At 41.2% G+C, this 21,296-nt stretch overlaps 1 protein-coding gene across 4 annotated transcripts; it reads left to right on the top strand.

Moving 5' to 3' along the window:
• Positions 1-789: 789 nt before the first annotated feature.
• LOC120560558 (bromodomain-containing protein 3-like) lies at positions 790-20,662 on the top strand. 4 transcript variants are annotated; one of them, XM_039803187.1, is made up of 12 exons: positions 790-916; positions 5,013-5,304; positions 7,636-7,747; positions 10,413-10,550; positions 10,735-10,879; positions 13,559-13,728; positions 14,006-14,401; positions 14,747-14,875; positions 14,975-15,181; positions 15,407-15,639; positions 15,763-16,061; positions 18,531-20,662. In XM_039803187.1, exons 2-12 carry the CDS (start codon positions 5,213-5,215, stop codon positions 18,647-18,649), a joined length of 2,040 nt encoding a protein of 679 aa, XP_039659121.1. In that variant the 5' UTR covers positions 790-916; positions 5,013-5,212; the 3' UTR covers positions 18,650-20,662. The 4 variants fall into 4 exon arrangements, with proteins under 4 accessions (XP_039659121.1, XP_039659124.1, XP_039659123.1 ...); XM_039803190.1 differs by having other exon boundaries at positions 14,975-15,157; XM_039803189.1 differs by having other exon boundaries at positions 14,009-14,401.
• Positions 20,663-21,296: the final 634 nt, after the last annotated feature.

The following is a 21,296-nucleotide window of genomic DNA, read 5'->3' on the forward strand; positions in this document are numbered from 1 at the left end:
AGTCCCGTGGAGCCCCAGTGTTGCTGACCACCATGTCAGACACACAGTTCTGCGGGTGTATTACACGCTTAGGCGATACTGGATTGATATTTTCATACACAGAAATATATGTGCTAATATGTAGGCTACTATAGCAGAAATGTTAGTTTATTATTTGCTGTTAGGAAGCTGATGGGTTCAAATAAATATCATCTTTGTTTTATGTGTCCAAAAAATTATAATTAGGCCTACGAAAAAAAAAAAATCTTTTAGTTTCAGTCATATTGGTTCTTTTGGCACATTTTCAGCTGTCAGCATGAAACCACAGGATAAACCTTTTCACTCATAAATATTTTATAAAGGTTAAATAAAAATAATAAACAAATGACACAACACATCTATAAATACTGAAAGAGTATCCAAATAAATGTGTGTTTAGATCACAAAATATTCTTGTTTGAATTCCCCAGTTCGCCACTGTTAGTTCATATGACTGAACACAGTCTGATGGATCGATATAAAGATCAGTTATTTATTGATCAGGAAATCTTTGCAGCGCAGACCGGGCCTCAGGTTCTCTGCATGCTGGGTGACGTCGTCTTATTGAACCAGGTAAACCTTCCCAGCCAAACACAGCCGCCCAGTCATCACGCCAGCCAGTCACTGCAATTCAACTAACTCAACGGCCAATCACAGCACTTCACATCCCCCAGCAACAAATCATAACCCCGTAAATACCCTGCAGCCAATCACAACACCTCTGCCACCCGGCCAGCCAATCCAACCACAACAACATCCATGATGCTGCTCTCCACTGCGCCTGCGCAGACGGTAGACAGCTGATAACTCATCTATTATGCTACTTCGCTAAATAAAAAATCTTCAAGAAAACTGACCGGAGCCCGTCGCTGGACGCACCGGAGGACCGAGACACAAAGTAAACACGCCTCTCTGACCGGTACCGGGGGGTTAGCGGTTAAACTGAGCGGAGGTTGTGCGGAATGTGTCGGTGTGTGTCGGAGCCTGGCTGGCCGCTCGGCGCCTTCAGACAAAGCTCAAGCTAACAGGCTAACGGCTTATTAGCTAGCCAAACACCGAGCGGTAACATCTGCAAAGATTGGATCTGTGAGCGCATTAATATGCTCGGTATGCGTCTTATAACAAACAAAAGTCAAGATACCCCCTTCAACACACGCTCACATATCAACACGACCGCTAATATTTAATATTAACGACATTTACGTCTTTGGTAAGTAGCCTAGCTCAATTAGCTAGCCACCTAGCTCATATTTTGCCTTGGCTTGCCCGCCATCTTTTTAAAGCAAGATAAATGGGATGTTTCGTTATCTTGCAAAACATCCACACCTGAGCAGGTGGAGCAGTTAGCGCGGGGTTTTATGTGTAATTCAGCAGTAAATAACCGGGAGAGGGTGTGTGTCTGTGGATGGTGTCGCTGTTGACGGGATTTGTTGAGTTTGTTGGTCGCAGCGGTGTCTGTTAGCAGTTAGCTCGCTCGTTAGCCGCTGAACCGCAGCAGCATGCAGGCAGAGCGAGCAGCCGCCGGACTCTAACATCTGTTGATCCGTGCAGGACTTCACTGTGAGCGGACTGTTTAGAGACGATGTGACCGGCAGGTAACGTTAAAGGTTATCTGCTACTGTAGCAGAGCTGCAAGGAAACGCTGAACTGAGCTGTGTGTTTTCAGTGTTTAACACTGCTGCAGGTATTCATGCACGACTGTTGTTAGTGATTACAGAGGTGGAAGACTTACTCAGAGTATGTATTGCAGTAAAAGTAGAAAAAACAGTGTTGTAGAGTTACAAGTTACTTGTCCGTTACAAGTCCTGCATTCAACATCTTCCTTAAGAAATAGTACAAAAGTATTATCAAAATATACTTACCAAAAGTAAAAGTACTCATTATGCAGTGTAATAAATCTTATTTAATTGAATTATAATTATTGATGCAATAATATGTTCACCACATCATTCATCACTTCATTCATCACTTTTATGTTGCAGATAGGGCTGGGCGATGTGGCCAAAATCTAATATCCTGATATAGATCTTTTTTTTTTATATATATCTAACGATATATATCACGATATAGCATGTTTTCTGGTAATTTGATAAATAATTAGTCTATATGAAATAGCCACCTGGTAAAGCCTATTTTTTGTATCCTCGCATGAATACTTTGCAAATGAAAGAGTATTTTCTCATTTTATTAAGAACTTGAATGCAAAATGAACTCTGTAAGGATCAGAACGTAAAGCATTGTCCAAAGGACATCTCAATAGAAACTGTAGACATTTTTATATCATTTTGACACTATATATCGTATACCGAAGTCTGTAGTTATATTAAGTACTTTGTACTCCTGTCACAATCTCTGCTGGAGAAACTTGGGATGAATGTTTACCTTCAGTGTTGATTGTCCCTGTGGGGGATTTGTTTTCACACACACAGCTCTAAGGTCAGATGACAGTAATGTGTATAAAAGATTTTTAATTGTTGAAAGAAATTTCAGAATGTAGCTGAAAGGATCAGGTGATAAATCGGCCAGTTGATCACTTATTTTTTATAATCGTTGAAATGTGCTGTTCCAGCTTCTCAAATATGATGATTTACTGCTCCTCTTTCTAATAAATGATGGTAATGTGAAATTATCGAGTTTTGGACTGACAAAAAAAACAGTTTTGAGGATGTCACTGTGGGCTTGAAATTGTGATCTGAATTTTTTCATAGACTCACTAAACCGTTTGAGTTTAGAAAATCTTCAGATTGACCAATAATTTGATGATTTAGAGTGAGTTTAAGACAGAAATGTGGGTTGTCTGGTTTTCTAATTGATGGCCTTTTTAAAGGGTTTTGACTTTGTGAAATGTTTGCAAATTATTCCAGTGTGTGGTTGTAAATATGCTGTAAACAAAATATTTAGTCAGATTTATTAGTTGCAAGTTAAACATCAGCAATTTTTGTGATTGATCGATGGTAATTTTTAAGCAAAAGGACAAAAAATTCAGTTTTCAGTTTCTCGTATGGAAAGATTTACTGCTGTTTATGACTATAGCAAATTGAATATTTTTGAGTTGATAATTTGAATGTCTAAACAATTCCTCTATATATTGAGAAAACAATCTAAAGATGAATTGATAATTACATTTTGCAACTTCTCAATATTTGTGCACAAACCGTATCAACTGTGAGGATACAGAGAGAAGCACAAAGTTGAAGATTCATCATGTTTCTTACAATACTTTTGTTCGTTTTAGTCCTACTCTTAACGATTGTGTTCATAATTTTCTTGAAAAGCGAAGTAATAAAATAGTACATTAAAGTTTCAGAAAACTGTGACAAATGTGCTAGGTGACGTCTTCATGTGTCTTGTGTCTGACAAACCCAAAGAGATTCAGTTAAATGAATCACATTAAACAGTTTTTGAAAACATTGTTTTTTAAAGGCTAAACACAGCAAATATGGATCGAAGCAAAATATTTTTAGTTATTGGAAATGTTTGGTTTACACAAATCTGAAACAATTCTATGCAGCCCCCACTAAAATCTAATTCTACAATTAGTATAATACTAATAATGTCAGTGCAGCCTAACCTTTATCTGCAACCGTGCAGTAATAACGGCTTTAAAGAGAATGAATAGACATGCAAAAAAAAGCTGCGCAGCATTCGAATGTTGATTTAGAATTTGAGTGTCAACGTTATGAAGCTTCGAGCTATTCGGTACAGCCCTAACATTTAAACAATATTTAAAGTTTGATGATGATTGACATGATCTGGTGATCCTCAGGTTGTGATGTTTGTAAAAACCAGGATGTTTAAACACGTGTTACAACATGTGAACTACACAGGAAGAGATTATTATTATTATTATTATTATTATTATTATTATTATTATTATTATTATTATCGGTCAGTGATTATTTGATTGCACCCACATAAACAAAACCATGTCCAAAGTTTGCAATATTATCTGAAATCATTTAAAACAAACTACAAAGTTGGATGTCTTTTTTACTAAAAGGGAGATTTCTCAGTGCCGTCCTTATTTATATTGTTATTACCCCATTTCTAAAGAAATATTGGGCTGTCCCATCTTGGCGTGTGTTAGTCGGCTGATGCACACCGATAAAGACATCAGTCAGCCTACGGACTTTTGCTGGTGGGTGAGCAATTAGTTAACTTTAACTTAGGTCTAGTTAACTGCTTTCTGTCAGGTTAGCCAGCCTCTGTGCGAATAAAATATATATATATATATATATATATATATATATATATATATATATATATATATATATATATATATATATATATATACACACATACATACATACATACATACATACATACATTTAATTGAAAAGGCCTAGCAAGCATATTTTATCAAGGGTAAGCTGTTACTTACAGTTTTTCAGATGATTTGCCAAACTCGTTGATTTGTAATAGGCGCGTTTTCTTTGGTATATCAGGCACTTTTATTTTTTTACTGACGTTATCGCAAATTTTGAAAATCTTTCAGACGCTTGACTTTTTTGACATCCAATAGTTGAAGTCAAGTAGCACTCACATGGTCAAATGATTTTTAGTTTTAGTGCTTAAAATGTTAGATGACAGCTCAGGCGCCAGAAAGAAGTGATGCAAGCCGTGACATGTTTTTCTGTCTGTATATCGATTTCAGTACCTGTGACAGCGCGGCACCTAGGCCTGCACCCCGCCTTTACACACACACACACACACACACACACACACACACACACACACACACACAAACACCAAACAGTGCTCCTTCAGAGAATAACTAATTATAATGTTGATGCATAAATGAATGAATGAATGATTACTATTGCTTATTTTGGGTTATGTATAATAATGAAAAACAAAGTATTCAAATATTAATACTTCACTGTGTGTACTGAACCTCTTCAATTTCTGTTTGAAAGCAGAAATATTTAAAATCAATTTTCTGATGGTTATCAACAGAAGAGAGAGCTAACGATGTCTCTCTCTCTCTGTCTCAGGTTGTGCGATGGGAGTTTGTCTCCACGGGGGAAACATCGAGCTGAAGAATCAACACCAACAACACCTGAACTGAACACACACTAACACACCTGTGTGCCCACACACACACACGCCCTCGCACCACAGAGGGAGTTGTTTTTTCACCTTCAGGTCAGACACTGCCGTCCCACAGTGCATTGCTGCGTCACCGCCGTCCACCATGTCGGACGCCCCCGAGGCTGCGCCCCCCAGCCCCCCTACCCTTACCAACCCCGCCCCACCTGAGGTCACCAATCCCACCAAACCTGGCAGGTAAGAAACACTGAGACTCCTTCAGTAATCACACTTCTCAATCTGCCATCATTCTTAGATTCATCTCCATCGTAGTTTATTGGTCAGAGTTGTGATGTTGTCACGTGGTGATGCAGTTGGTGTGTTTAAAGACAGCATCTGAGATTGGAGAGTTGGCTGCTGAAAAGGACCCCCACCCCCCTTACAATACTTGTTGTTTTGACCTTTATTTTATGAGTTTATCATTACCAGTGTTTTCCCTATATTTTATTTTAGGTTCTCATTTGCAACGGCGACCTGGCCAAGAAAAGCATAAGCGTACAAGACAACATACAGTTTCACATTAAATATAGTGCAAGAAAACACAATACTTAGGCTACAAAGGTAATGATTAAGTAGGCAGTTCAAAGCCGGCGCAAAGTGGTACGTGATTAGGGTTGCAAAGGGGTGGACATTTTCTGGTAAATTTCCAGAAACTTTCCATGGAAAGTTTAGCTGGGAAATATTGGAAACATTCCCATTTGGAAACTTTCATGGGAATTAATGGGAATAAACTGGATATTTTTTATATTGCTTTCGCAGGAAAGTTTAGCCAGGGAATTTTGGAAACATTCCAATTTTGATTTACTATGGTTAGTGGGCTATACAATTAACACACATAGGTTAATAATAGCAATGGGTTATGTATCCCCCCCCTCCAAAAAGTATGTAGTAGCCTATGCTGATTACCGAGAGGACTGAAATTTCATTTGTGCTGTATGTCATGCATGTAATGCACATCTGACAATAAAGCTGACTTGACTTGATTACTGGGTGCGTGCATGTCATTGACGAATATAGGGAGGACATTTGTTTTTCAACTACATTTAAGTTCCCTCTTATAGACTAACAGTATTATAACAAGCAATATCAAAAATATCCAGTTTATTCCCATTAATTCCTGTTTATTCCCGTTAATTCCCATGGAAAGTTTCCAACTTTGAAAATTCACGGAATTTTGCAACCCTAATGGTGATGACATAATATACATGAAAAGACAATTTATAACATTGCTGAGATGTAGTAAAGAGTCAGAATACAGTTAGTGCAAATTAAATTGTGGTCAAGATAGTGATTTGGATCCAGTGATCAGTTATAACGCAGTATATATAAATAGTCTATATGAATGCTGAGAAGTAGTGAAGTCAATATACAGTGAGTGCAAGATGTAATCTAGATAGGGATGTGGATCAGTAATAACACAGTAAACATGAACGGACAGTCTAATATGCATTAAACATACAACGCCGCTGCTAAATGATTAGCACTGCTGCTATAAAACTCTCCCCCAAAAACTCGCGATCTCTTCTTTTAAGCAGCCAGAGTCGGGGACGAGCGAGGATTAGAAATAAAACGCACCCAGACCTTATCACTGTTTAGCAGTGTGGATTTTTGGTCATTCTAAAGCGCAGTTGACGGCAACAAAGGCTCCGCTGCTTGTACCACGAAGCGGTAGGGACGACTCTGGACATGACACATGGTGCTAGAAACATCAGAAGAAAATATCAGATCAAATTCACGGTTTATTAATGAATGTAACATCAGGCCTGTGATGGTGTGAGTTTTTACTGGGCTAAGTTTTCTGTTATTTGATTATCTAAAGAAAAATTGTAATGTGGCAACAGCTGACAGTGTTTGTTACTTCAGCAATTAACTAACATTAGGGGCATCAGTGATCTCCATTTCTTCCACATGTTCATTAAACACCAGACAACAACAGAAGTCAAGTCAAGTCAAAGTTTATTTATACAGCACCATTAAACAAAAACCCCCCCCGGGGGCTCCCAAAAAAAAACAACACCAAAAAAAAAAAAAAAAAAAAAAAAAAAAAAAAACAAAAAAAAAAAAAAAAAAAGGGGCCGCCCCCCCCCCGAAGTCAGAAGCGAATATGAGAGGGCAAGCTATTCCATAGTGGCGGGCCAGCAATGGCAAAGGCACGATAACCTCTGTGTTTTAACCTGTACCGTGGTATGGATAAACGTTTTATCTAAATGTGATCGCTGTAAATCTCTGTACACTTAGCTTTTTGGTCAAATTATATATTTTTGAATATTCACTTGACTGTCTAGGGGAAACATTGAACATCAGCATAATTAGATCAAGATAAATATGATGTGATGATGGCAAAGGGGTTTTGATACATGGCTGTTGTGAACTCTGTTTGATTTCTGCTTTATTCTGTCAACGAATGTCCAACATCAGTCAAACAAGCTGTACAAACAAATGAAAAAGTAGATTTGACACCGCTCCCTCCACAGTGGTGAAAGCAGGAGGTGAACATTATGTTGTGCTCTGTGTGTTTGTGTCCATCAGAAAGACCAACCAGCTGCAGTACATGCAGAATGTGGTGGTGAAGACTCTGTGGAAGCATCAGTTTGCCTGGCCTTTCTACCAACCTGTCGATGCCATCAAACTCTGCCTGGCAGTAAGTCGCTGCCCACACCTGACGACAGTTCGTTCAGCAACGAGTAGTCCCAGTCTGTATCCTCCCCATCTTCGTGCCTCCTATGGAGCCATTTTATTGCTAACAAGCCATCACCCGCCGTTAGCATCCCATTGACTGCCATTCATTTTGGCGCCACTTTGACAGCGAATAACTTTATATCTGACGCGATTTTAAAGACTCTATTTGTCCATTGTTTATTTCTAAAGAAACACGACAATGTATAAAAAGGCTCTATCACCTTGTATCTCACGTTATGGCTCCGCAGCATACTTTTTTGTAGAGGGAATTACGCACAGTATAGGAATTACCGTACAGTACAGGAGAAGCTCGCAGGCAGTTTCGACTTAGATTAGCTGTTTAAGTTTAATTACTAATGTTAACTAGCATTTTAATTGGCAATAATGAGCTTGTGCCTATGTTATCTCCTTACATATACCTACACTCTCCGTCTCTGTAAGATTGGGAATGATTGAGATTTCTCTTGGCGCAGCTACCAGAAGACTAACAACTTTCGGTTGCTCACGTCACATCTACATCGTTGTCTCTAACGTCTAACGCTCAGCCATCACCGGAAAAGTGCTTCTAGTAGACTTCACTGATCTCTAGTGATGCACCGATGTGAAAATTGTGGCCGATACCGATAACCGATATTAATATTGCTGTTATGGCCGATACCGATATTTACCGATGTCGATATCTCTGTACAGAAAACACATTTATGATAATCAAATAAGGAACTATTTACCAAAACGCATTGTTTTTACTTTTGTGATTTATTTTAAGAAATCACTGATATTGGGCACCTTTACCTGTGTGCAAAATATGACTGTCATCAGATTTTCAGAAGAAAAAATAAATATTTATATAAAAATAAATTTTTAAAAGGATACAAGTGTGTCCTGAATTCACACTATGAATAAGCCAACCAGCCAAGAGTATTCACAATAAACATCTAACTCACTTGAGTCACTGTATTCTGTGAACATTGTACAACAGTTCAAAACTTTAAAGTACAGTAGTAGGCCTTAAATGGCCAAAGCCAAAAGTATTGAAAAAGGTAAAATGTGAAAATGGAGCCAGAACAAACTGGACTGAACAGACACTGGCTTTTACAGTCTTCTGAACTGTAAGTACAGTAACTGCCAAGTACTTAGGGTTAGGCCTAACCCTCAAAATTATAGAAATTGGTGCCTTCTAGGCCGAGATAAGCCAGAAAATGTGTTTTTGACTCATATGGATGAAAGACACCAAATCCCAGAATGCACTTGCTTCGCTGCTTAGACTCCACTCCCAAGCCATGCCTACCGTTTACAGACAGACAGTGAGGCAGCATTCAATCAACCCAAATGTGTTTTTATTGTCATTTCAACCATATACACGAAACATTTCACCGTGGCTCTAATGGTTACACATTTAAAATATATAAAAACGACATACGAAACAGGTGTTTACAGTCCACCAAGCGCTAATGCTAGTATGCGTTAGCTGAACTTTACGTGTGTGTGCAATAGCTAAATGTAGCCGATTATAAACACAGTTGTAAATTTGCGTGAAATGTATAATGGTCGGCATTTACTAGTCACAAACTCCCCCAGCAGTTAGCATTTCGTTGGATACAAGCAGCTAAGTAAAGCCCGTGTTAATACAGCCCATCTCCACTCTTACCCGGCAACATGTTTCCACAACAAGGAAAACGGCAGTCTCTGAACTCGCGATGGGCGTTTCGTTGAAGTTGGATGTAGTCCAGTTTGTTGTCTAATGAGCAGACACTTGCAAGCAGCATTGATGGAACAGGTGGCTGGCTAGCGTTAGCTTTCCACCTAGCTAGGTTAGCTATACTCCAGCCCCCGTTTGCGTTTCACCGCTGAGAATGTCCCCCCATGATCGCTCCGGCCGTCGCCGCTGCCCGCTCCGGCCGTCGCCGCTGCCCGCTCCGGCCGTCGCCGCTGCCCGCTGGTCAAACTGACCTGTATGGCAGGCCGCAGCAACCTCCAAGTGTCCCACTTCGCCGGCAGTTTCCGTCTGGCAAAAACCAACATCCCCGCCCCCAGACTCGCTGCTGCTGCTTCTTCTGATATCGGCAGTATAGACGCTGTTAAGTGTATTACTGCCCTCCACAGGTCAGATTTAGATCTAAATTCTCACACACACGTCAAATACACAGGAATGATTCACATCGTCCCTATTCATCGGCCCTATTTTGACATCGGAACGATACCGATGTGTAAAGAAATGACCATATCGGCCGATATTATATCGGCGGCCGATATATCGTGCACCACTACTGATCTCCGTGGAAATCTACAGCGTCATATTGTCCATTTCTTTAACTGTATATGGGTAAATTGAGATGGATAGCTAGAATCTGTCCAATCTGAGTTTTGTCTTGCACAACTATTTTGCAGCGGCTCTGTGCGGAGTTTAGCGGAGTCCATGACGATTCTGATTGGTTTAAAGAAATTCCATTAAACCAGAGCACGTTTTCCTCCCATCCCTGAATGCTGTGTGGAGAAGCCAGACCCTCCTTCAGTGCGCGATGGAGGAGGGTCTGTCAAACGAGACTATGGGGGGTATACAGAGCCAGGCTAGCGGTTTCTCTTTGTTTCCAGTGTTTATGCTAAGCTAACCTCATCCATGTTTCCAGGACTACCACAAGGTGATCAAGAACCCGATGGACATGGGAACCATCAAGAAACGTCTGGAGAACAATTATTACTGGAGTGCCAGTGAGGCCATGCAGGACTTCAACACCATGTTCACCAACTGTTATATCTACAACAAGGTACACACGTTACTGCAATATCTCGTTTTCTGCTTAAAAGGTGAAATCAATAGTGTTTAACCGATACCTGCAGCCTCAGGTGTGATCTCTGTGATCAGTTCAGGTGGTGACGAAAGGAAGAAGGCAGGGTTTTATGGCTGCCACTAGATGTTGCTGAAGAGTTCTTTGTGTTTGTGTGTTTTAGCCTACAGATGACATCGTCCTCATGGCTCAGGCTTTAGAGAAAATCTTCCTGCAGAAAGTCGCTCAGATGCCTCAGGAAGAAGTCGCTCTGCTGCCTCCAGCTCCCAAAGGCAAGACCAAGAGCAAACCCGCTGCTGCTACTACAGGTAATACTGCAGTACTAATACGGCTACTACTGCAGATATATAATACTGTACTACTGTAGTGCTCAGGATTTGCACAAGGTGCTTAAAGTACTGGAATACCTCTAAAATAGCCCTTTTTTAACAAGGTACCTAAAAAGTCCATGACATTCAAATAAACCACATAATGCTGTCTTATATTTGGACCAAAGTTTTGTTCATCAAGACATAATTGACGTGAATTTGCTCAGAATCAGATATCCCTCCGCTTTTTTGAAGTTGTGATGCAGCACTGTCTCGCGCTCCGGTGCACTCTCCTTCCTTCCTCATTTTGATGAGCGAAAACCAGGTGGTGTCACATGGTCTATGCACTTTGTCTGAACAACTGGCTCATGGAGGCAGGGGCTTGCAGTACAGTACTCGCTTCTACTTTTAACATACTATTAAATTACAAAAAAAGAGCTCAGCATTTTACAAGCACTCTTGGAACTATTTTGTCCTAACTAAAGCGGTGTTGACAGAACTACAACAAATAATCACTGTGGGGGGAGAATGTCCTGTGTCATCATGGCAGCTTGAAAAACACTCGTTGTGGAGTTTTGAGCCCTCGGCGTTGTTTCTCAGTTGATATTTAGTCAGTTTGGTCGTGTACGTGTGTGCATGTATATGTCTGCAGCTAAACTAAATTGTGTTATTTATTATACGGTTATATTTCAGTCAATCAAAATTTACCTTTTTCAATTCTCTGATTGATTTTGTGTCTCCAAATCTGGCATTGCTTACTCAGGAATGTGGCACAAATATAACGCATTTATTGCGTTATATTTATTTTTCCATTACATGGTACCTGCTCTGCTCGACTTGCCTCGACTCTACTCGCCTTTTTGGTTTTCATTCCAGTCCATTATAAAAAAAAAAGTCGCTGGTACCTGCTAACAGATACATTTTTTTTTTTTTAGTATCACCTCCGTAGAGGTGAGGCGATACCAAAAGGTGACTTGAAAACCTGCAGACTACTGATTAGTCAGAGAGAATCGTCACTAATCACTGCGTCATCATTGCTAGCGACAGACGGGGGTGTCCTGAACAAACCATCCATTTTTTAATAGTTTGGACAGCTGTATTTTTATTTTCATTTTTTCATTTTTGCTGCCTCCAGCTTCTTTTGAAACAAAAATTTTCTTCTGGCTGTGGCAAACATGCCGAGAATCAAAAACAACACACCTTTGACGTTCTATGTGTCTGTTGCGTTAGGTCACGGCAGTTTCCTGTGGCATCGCTATGACGACCAGCCACGCTCGCCTCACGTATGAGGCGGTACTAAATTTGCAATGGAAAATGGAGGACGGGGCACTAGGCCTGGGCGATAAAACGATAACGATATGTCTTGCGATAGATATCAATAAAAAATGCGGCCGATAAAACGTTCGATAACTTGTTTTTCTTCGTTGGAAGAAACCAGAGGTTGCAAAGCAAGTTTGGTTGCATGAACAAATGCCCTCACTCTCTGGTAACCTAGCAGCGTAGGGAGTGATGCTCTTAACAGCCAATCATGTAACAGTATCAAGTATGGTTGCGCCACATCGCTGTCTCGTGTTGGGTTGTTCAATAACAAAACTGGCGGCGTGGAGTGATGATAAGTGGAAAGTGAGTGCTGCAGCGAGCGAGGAAATTGTTGATAAAACAGGATAAATCATTGTGGCAGTTTTGGGGATTTTATAAGTCTGACCGTAGTCAGACCAATGCCGTCAGCAAATTATCCAACACCAACACTGGTAATGCCACAAACTTGTTTTACCACGTTAGCCAAGCTCACACTTTGGAGCGCAGCCGTATTAGGCAGCAACGTCCAACAACATCTGCAGCTGCAACACCGCACAAGCAGCAGACCACCATGGAGAGGTACTCTGCATCAGCGCCTTACTAAACGGTACAAAGAAATAATGGAGGCAGACATGCTGAGCACTGTCGAGAAGCCAGGTTACCAACCTAGCACTAAACTTGCAGAAAATAGTTATTCTCAGGTTTCAGGTTTCTTATATTTAACACTTTGCACTATAATTGTTAAGTGTTCATTGTGATTTTAGACCTATGTTTACATTTTAATTATTTGGCTGTTTTCCATGGTTGTGTTGACATTTCTGCTTTTATAACTGAGGGGATTATAATCAGAGGAAGGTTAAGTTGTTTAAATTTATATATATTTTTCTCCTGGTCCTTATTTTAAATAGATCATAAAAATGATCAATAATAATCTATGCAACCTGTGATTGCCGCATAAACTGTGATGTTTGTAACTGAAAAATTTATAAATAAACCTTGTTTTAAAAAAATGAAAATATATCAATTATCGATATCGACCGATATGAAACCCTTATATCGTGATACAGTTTTCAGCCATATCGCCCAGCCCTACGGGGCACCGCGGTTGAGCTGAGCCGAGCTGGTACTAGTAGTGGGTAAGCTCCATAATACTGCTGCTACTACAGGTACAGTTCTATAGTATTACTGCAGTAGAGCGCTGTATAGAATTGTACTGGAGTGCAGGTGGTGAGACTGAAGCTTTAGTGAAATCTCAATGTTATTGTTAGTGGTTAGTGAAATCTCAATGTAGAATTAAAAACACAAACATGAGTTTTATATATTACTGTGTGGTACCTAATTCCAGAACTAACAATACTTTTCTCTCTGTGTCTCTCTCAGTGAGCCAGCAGGCAGAGTCCTCAGCCTCCCCACCCCCCTCCTACCCCTCTCCCTCCCCCTCTCAGACGCCTGTCATCTCAACCACGCCCACACCTGTTCAGACCACACCCCCTGTCTCTGCCCCACAGCCCCCGGCAACCATGATGCCGTCTGCACAGCCCGTCGTAAAGGTAACAGATGTGTGACCTAAAATATAAAAGATAACTTTTCTGTGCCATCTATCTGTCTCCATCCTCTATCTCTTTTTCTACTTGTCTTTCTACCCTTTTCTGTACCCGTGTGTCTCCCTGTCTCTTTCTCTCTACCGGTCTGTCTCCACCTGTGAACCTTTTGTGTCTTTCCCTCTATCTATCTCTCTTAACTTGTTTCTTTCTAAGTGTCTCTACCTGTGTGTCTGTCTGTCTGTCTCTCTCTCTGCTTGTCGTCATACCTGTGTGTCTCAAACAGAAGAAAGGTGTGAAGAGGAAAGCCGACACCACCACTCCCACCACATCGGCCATCTCTGCCGGCCGTGCAGACTCTCCATCCGCTCAGGACACCAAACCGCCCAAACTAGGCTTGTCCCGCCGTGAGGCCGCCGCCCGACCCGCCAAGGCCCGCAGGGAGACGGTGGAGGAGGTGCCAGGGGGTGAGGTGGGAGGCGGCGGAGGTGGAGCCGGGAGGAGTAAGGGCGGTAAGCTGGGTGAGCAGATGAAACACTGCGACGCCATCCTGAAGGAGATGCTCTCTAAGAAACATGCCGCCTACGCCTGGCCCTTCTACAAGCCAGTGGACGCCGAGGCACTGGAGCTGCACGATTACCATGACATCATCAAACACCCCATGGACCTCAGCACCGTCCGGGTAATGCTCACATGACATCATCACATACAAAACACACTTCCATTACTTCACAACACCCCATTTCAGTATTCTGCCAAAATAAAACAATAAAAAAACTATATATTGTGCAGCCCCACTTTGGTGTCTTACTTGATAAGTGCCTTTCCTTTCTTAAAATATTTTTAATTCTACATCGTTACCTTTGTTGGTGCATTCTTTGGTGTGTTACCACAGCATTCATACCACTGCACAGGAGATGGTGCACATATTGGTGTAGAGACGATTCTGTAACCTTCACAGAGCTGCCAACCTTGAGTCTTTTTATTCTTCATTTTTAATATTTCTCCCCTCTCTCCACCCCAACAGAAAAAGATGGATAAAGCAGAGTACAGTGATCCTCAAAGTTTTGCGACTGATGTCAGGTTAATGTTCTCCAACTGTTACAAGTACAACCCTCCAGACCATGAGGTGGTGGCCATGGCCCGCAAGCTGCAGGTATGCAAAACCTCCAGAACTTTATAGAACCTTCCAGAACATTAACCTCATTGGTTGGTAATCATTTAACATTAATCTCTCGCTCTTGCTCTCTCTCAGGATGTGTTTGAGATGCGTTTTGCTAAGATCCCAGATGAGGGCCTGGAAGCATCGGTCCCATCTACAACACCATTGGTCAGTAAAAGCACTGCCTCCTCTGACAGCAGCAACAACTCCTCCTCCGACGAATCGTCCGACTCAGAGGAGGAGCGAGCCACGCGATTGGCTGAGCTACAGGAGCAGGTTGGTGCTGCCGACCAATCACAGGTCAAGAACATCCTGGTTTTCTTCTTTTTTAATATCATTGTAGATTTAATGAAAGTTGAGAAATTCTGTTTTAATTTTATATTCAATTGTTATTTTTGATATAAAATTACTGATCCTAGATATTAATGTGATTTTATATCAATTTCTAGAATAATTTACCAGCTGAAGGCGTTACTAAATATTGATTAGATGTTAAAGGTATTCATAGTTAGTATATTCCACCAGTTGAAGGCGGTGCACGAGCAGCTGGCCGTCCTGTCCCAGGCTCCAGTCAGCAAGCCAAAGAAGAAGAAAGAGAAGAAAGATAAGGAGAAGAAGAAAGAGAAGGAGAAAGACAAAGGGAACAAGGGCAAGATGGAGGAAGAAAAGAAGCCCAAGGCTGCCGCTCAGCAGCCCAAACCAGCCAATCAGAAGAAAGCGCCAGCCAGGAAAGCCAACAGCACGGTAACCGCCACGAGGTACGATTAAATCAATTAGTTCCCCTTTTCTTGGAATCAAAGGTGAACAATTTTCATATTCTCCGTTGGGAATTTAAATTTAGAGTTTGACCAATCAGAGTGACTCTCTGTGTGTGTTTCCAGGCAACCTAAGAAAGGCAGTAAGGCGTCGGGCGGTGGCTCGGCTAATGGAGATGACGGTGAGGAGTCATCGCTGCCGATGTCTTATGACGAGAAGCGCCAGCTGAGTCTGGATATAAACCGGCTGCCGGGGGAGAAGCTGGGCCGTGTCGTCCACATCATCCAGTCCAGAGAGCCGTCGCTGAGGGACTCCAACCCCGACGAGATCGAAATCGACTTTGAAACCCTCAAACCCTCCACGCTTCGAGAGCTGGAGCGCTACGTCAAATCCTGCCTTCAGAAGAAGCAGAGGAAGCTACTGCGTAAGTATAGAGTACTAATACTGAGGGACTCCCTGTTGTCTGTATATCATACAAACGATGACGTGATTGGGAAATTACTGCAGAGTAATTATAGACTACTATTACACAATCAGGGCTCGAGAGTGCGACCAAAATGTGTAAGGGTGCGACTAAGATTTTTCCTAGGTCGCACCGGTGCACCTAACGTCCTCGCATCGGCTGCCTCTCAACTAACGGAGCGATGTTGTTTATATCGATATGGTTTAATGTTGCGTTACATGACCCATTCCTTCTGGAAAGCCGTGCATGTGTTTGGATTTGGATCTCTCCGCAGCCCCCCCCCCCCCATTCACTCACACACCGGCCGGCTCACCTGCAACATGGAGAGACACAGCGCCGCTGGTCCAAACTCCCGACATTTGTCTACAGTTTTAATTGTTATAACCCAGCTGTATATTGTTAAGTATGAGAGGGAAACCTGTATTGGTACCAGTGTTTCCGCTGGTAACTCTGTTACTGCGGCCGCCACGGCGAAAAACACATTATTAAACTAACTTCAGTTCGTTGAGTAATAGCGTGTAAGACGGAGCATGCTGGATCATAGTTCATAAAAATGCAGCGCAGTGACGATCCAGACATTTCATAGCCTACACAAGACTGGTGTAACGCCGCTAATGAGTCAGCCGTCACTCTCTGATTAGCCTAGCATAGCCCTACGCTTCAGTCCATCGCACTCCCCCTGTCTTTCGATCGTTCCTTTTTTCTTTTTTTTTCTTTTTTTTTTTTAAGATTTCGGCCTTTATTTTGATAGGAAAGCTGAATACATGAAAGGGGAGAGAGAGTGGGGGGATGATTGATGCTTTAAAATATGGAATATTTAAAATTTTCTTCTGGGGGGGGGCATGTCCCCGGACCCCCCTAGAGGGGTAATATCCTTCTCACCTTTTTCACCCCTGACCCGTTTTCATGCCTGTCATATAGGAAAGGGCTGCAGGTCGGAGTCAAAGCTCTATATTTACCAACTGAGCTATCCGGGCGTCCTCTCTCTCTTTTAATCAGTCTGCTATTGTTGTTGAAAGCTTATGAAGGAGCTTTCTCAGGCTATTTATTTTAGATAAGTTGCAGCTGTATATTTTCAAACTGGTAAAGAAAACCCTGTCTTTGCATTTTATTTTAATCACAATCTGTTTAAATAAAAGAGCTTGTGAAAAGTGGCTTTGACTTAAAACTGAACATTTAGCCCACTTTGTGAAAAAATACAGAGCTATATATCGTGTATCGCCATTCAGCGTTACGGCGATGCGAGGAAAAATTTGGGTGCACCTAAATTTTGTGCTGGTGCACCTGAATAAAAAAAGTTAGGCGCACCAGTGCAACCAAGGCAAAAAGTTAGTGTGGAGCCCTGACAATGGTCTTCTGTCATGCTCAAATTTGGCCTTTGTTGCAATCGTACTTGACCTTTGTGACACTCTGACATGATGTTTGTCACACTCGGGTATTGCCTCGGCTCTCCCGGAGTATAATCCTGGCGCTGCTTGGATATTTCAAGTATGGCATCTACCCATAATTAAAAGTTTATATCCTTGGCACTACTTGGTAGGGTTGTAAAGATTCACAGATACAAATTGGTATCCGGTTATATAATCACAGGTACAACTAGACTGATATATGGACCCCTGGATCAATCTAAATGGACCAAGAACCGGCCGATGGCCCGATTCTAGCGGTACAAATCGGTTGATTAAAGCTTTGTTGTCAATTCAACAAAGCTGCTGCTGTGTGTGCAATGCTGTTGAAATAGACGGGTGTGTGTTTATGCATGTATGTGAGGGAAACTTGGACAAAAGTCTCACCATTTCATTTTGTAATGACTTAGGTCATTAATGTTCGGGATGGCAAGGATCAGCCAATCAGCGCCTTTTTGTTTGGGTTTGCAACAAAAAAAAAGTGGCGAATGCTAGGTTTCATTTTTGGAGTGGTGAGACATCTTAACATATGTATCCACTTTGCCGTTAAAAATCAAATGGAACTATTTTAATGGCTGCAATGGTAGCCTCTAGGCTGTGTTATGGGCAGGAGGAAAAGGAAAAAAGTGCTCCAGTTGGGCTCGGGCTGAGAATTCTGATAAGCTGTCGGACAAGGGCTTGGCTAGGGCCTGAGCGTCTTGGGACAGGGCCGGCCTAGGGCAGAGATTTTAAGCCTGTTCAGGCCTCTAATATGGCCTACTCAGGTATTGCCCCGGCACTACAGGGTTGCACATTTCTGCCACAGGGTTTCTAGTAGTTAGCAGGTCAGATTTCATGACCCCTCTCTCTCTCTCTCTCTCTCTCTCTCTCTCTCTCTTTTTTTTTTTTTTTCTCATGACCCCTTTCTTTTTCTCTTTTTTTTTTTTTTTTTTTTTTTTTTTTTTTTTTTTTTTTTTTTTTTTTTTTTTTTTTTTTTTTTTTTTTTTTTTTTTTTTTTTTTTTTTTTTTTTTTTTCTCTCTCTAGAGAAGGCAGCTGGAGGCGGGGCCTCGGGAGGCGGGGCTAGTCGTTTGAGTGGCAGCTCCTCTTCCTCCTCTGATGACAGCTCCTCAACAGGAACCTCCTCTTCCTCTGACACAGACTGAACACACACAGTACACGTACAGAAACACACAGTACACCCACACGTTACTGAACACGCACACACAGAGGTTTATACACACACACACACACACACACACACACACAGCTCAATCTATAAAGTTAACACATGCATATATACATTAACGCACACATCCATGTAAACTTCCATCCTGAACAAACACAAACAAAAGACAGAGATACACACTCTGAACTTACAACACACACACACACTCACACACACACACGCCCAGACTTGGAGACTGTATGTAAATAGGCTGCCCTGTTTTTTAGCTCCTAGTGTTGTTTTTTTCTTCCTGGAGGAATGCCGACAGATAGAAGGGAAGAAGAAAGAAACAACTTCCCAGCGAGAGAAGAAGAAGGGAGGGAGACATGGTAGAGAGACGGGCTGTCTGTCTGTCTGTCTGTCTGTCTGAGAGTCGTATTGATCTTCTCTCACACAACGCTCGAGCATCGTTTCCGTGGAGGCTTTCTTCTTCTCCTTGGACGGCCGGCTGTGACCCCTGACCTCTGAAAACATTCCAGAAGCATCTATAGAGCATCATGGAGGAGGAGGAGGAGGAGGAGGAGGAGGTGATCTCAGTGGGTTTTACTCTGATTTAAGGTTTTGGATATTGATTGAATGGAAGTTGAACTTGAAGAGCTACCTTTGGTCAACAAGGTGGAAACGCCTGTGGGACAAAGTTCGGAGCATCATGGGACACATGGGAGCCAATCAAGTTCTTACATTAGAGTGTAGTTCACATCTGCAGTAAATCTGTAACCAGTGAAACTGTTTAACTTCAGACTGGAGATGATCCAGTCCTGATCAATTATGTTCAAACATCAACTCTTTGCTTTATGACGTCCACAAATCAACTTAAATGGACTTGAAACTTGCTGCAGAGAAAAGCTCTTAAATAATCCACTTTTAGAGCCACTCAGTGTGTTTATTACTTTTCTTTAAAGAGTATCTGAAATCCATCAGGTTAAACTGTCTGTATGGTCAATTTATCATTCTGGTCTTAGTCTGCATTGTTCACTGTAACAGCAGTTTTTTTTCTTTTTCCAGTGAAAATCCAGTTATTCTTTTAAAGACCAAAAGATGTCTTTAAAATGATGGTGTTACCTCTGATGTGTCTTTGGTCTGGTCCCATAGACACACATATATAAAACAGAAATCAATTCTTCCTGCTCAACACACGAGTCACATACTGAGTCTGGATGTCAAACTGACCTCAGAGCTGTCATATATATCTCTCTCTAGTATGGAGACTATCTCTAGTTTGGTCAGAGGTGTGTTACGTTGCTGCTGTAGACAGCTCCACTTATTAAATCTGTGACCGAAGAAGATGGTTTAAACTTGTGCTGTCATTAGTTGTCTAACTGCAGAGGCTTTGTATCTATTGAATATGTGATTGTCAAGCTGAAATTAGGCATTTTGTTATTCTTTAACGTGATGTAAATCTGGTTTAAACTGGTGCAGCACCTAACAATTGTTGTCTTTATTAGTTATGTTCTTGATCTTTCATTTAGTTTTAGAAATGTCGGAAAATCGTGAAAAACATCAGTCTTAGTTTCTCAGTCTCAGGTGACGTCTTCAGATGTCTGGTTTTTCCAAGCAGTCCAAAACGTTCTTTAATGCACCAAACATTTTCAGAAAGGGTCTCAACTACATCAGCACTCTAATTTTAACTTTAGCTTTAGCTTTAACAATAAAATTTGACTGGGATGGATTTTTCTCTGCAACAACTTTCAAGTCTGTGCAGGACTTCTTTTTTTTTTTTTTTTTTTTATTATTGAAAATCTTGGATTATTTTTTTTTATTTGAAAGGAAGGAAATCAATTGAAAATCTGATGGATAATTTGTATAATGATCCGCTGTGAAGCTAATCTGTGCTCTGCTAAAAAAAAAGAAAAGAAAAAAGTTTGCTACAGGATCCAGGTTCCAAACTCTTCTTTTACTTGAAAGTAAAAACCCTCTGAGACCAAAAACCTGTCCTCTGCTGGTCCTGCAACCCAAACCCACAACCTACTGTCTGTCCCTGGGGTCAACAGTGGGGGGGGGGATCACAAGGCTCGGACCCAGACCCCCCAAGCCCGGCTCTGTCAGCACAGAGCAAGACAAACGTTTTTTTTAGTTTTTTTTAACACTACATTTCCTTTTTATTTTTCTGTTTGATTTTTCAGGTTGTGTGCTGAACTTGTTTGTGTCTTATAAGGTTCTCTATATAAAAAAAAATGTCTTTGTACCGCTGTCCTCTTCAAACCCCCCTGCCAAAAGAAAACCACTCATACTGTAAAAGCCCCCACCCCATGGATACTTCCTGTTAGGATACTTCACCAAATGTAAGGAAGAGTCCTGATCAGATGTGAGTTTTACATCTAAGTTTAAAAAACGTTTATTATTTTAGCGATTTTCAAACTTCAACAAAATTAGTATAAGAAAAAAAATCTGCTTGGAAAAATGGAGGTTTCCCAAAAAAGGAAGTTGCAAGGGTGTAAAATAAATACAATGTCTTTTACAAATTGAGAGGAAAACAGCTTATTTATTATTGGTTATTTTTATGATTATTTACTGCTTTAAATGTCCAAAATAAAGACAAACTCTCATGAAGGCAGATATCACATTCTCTGGTCAGACGATACAGA

Source organism: Perca fluviatilis, chromosome 6 (assembly GCF_010015445.1).
Source record: "Perca fluviatilis chromosome 6, GENO_Pfluv_1.0, whole genome shotgun sequence".
NCBI classification, from domain to species: domain Eukaryota; kingdom Metazoa; phylum Chordata; class Actinopteri; order Perciformes; family Percidae; genus Perca; species Perca fluviatilis.

Coding starts and splice junctions, on each gene's coding strand:
- LOC120560558 (XM_039803187.1), top strand. CDS start 5,213: ATGTCGGACGCCCCCGAGGCTGCGCCCCCCAGCCCCCCTACCCTTACC. Junction 13,729..14,005: donor CTGCACAGCCCGTCGTAAAG/GTAACAGATGTG, acceptor TGTCTCAAACAG/AAGAAAGGTGTGAAGAGGAA. Junction 14,876..14,974: donor CCATGGCCCGCAAGCTGCAG/GTATGCAAAACC, acceptor GCTCTCTCTCAG/GATGTGTTTGAGATGCGTTT.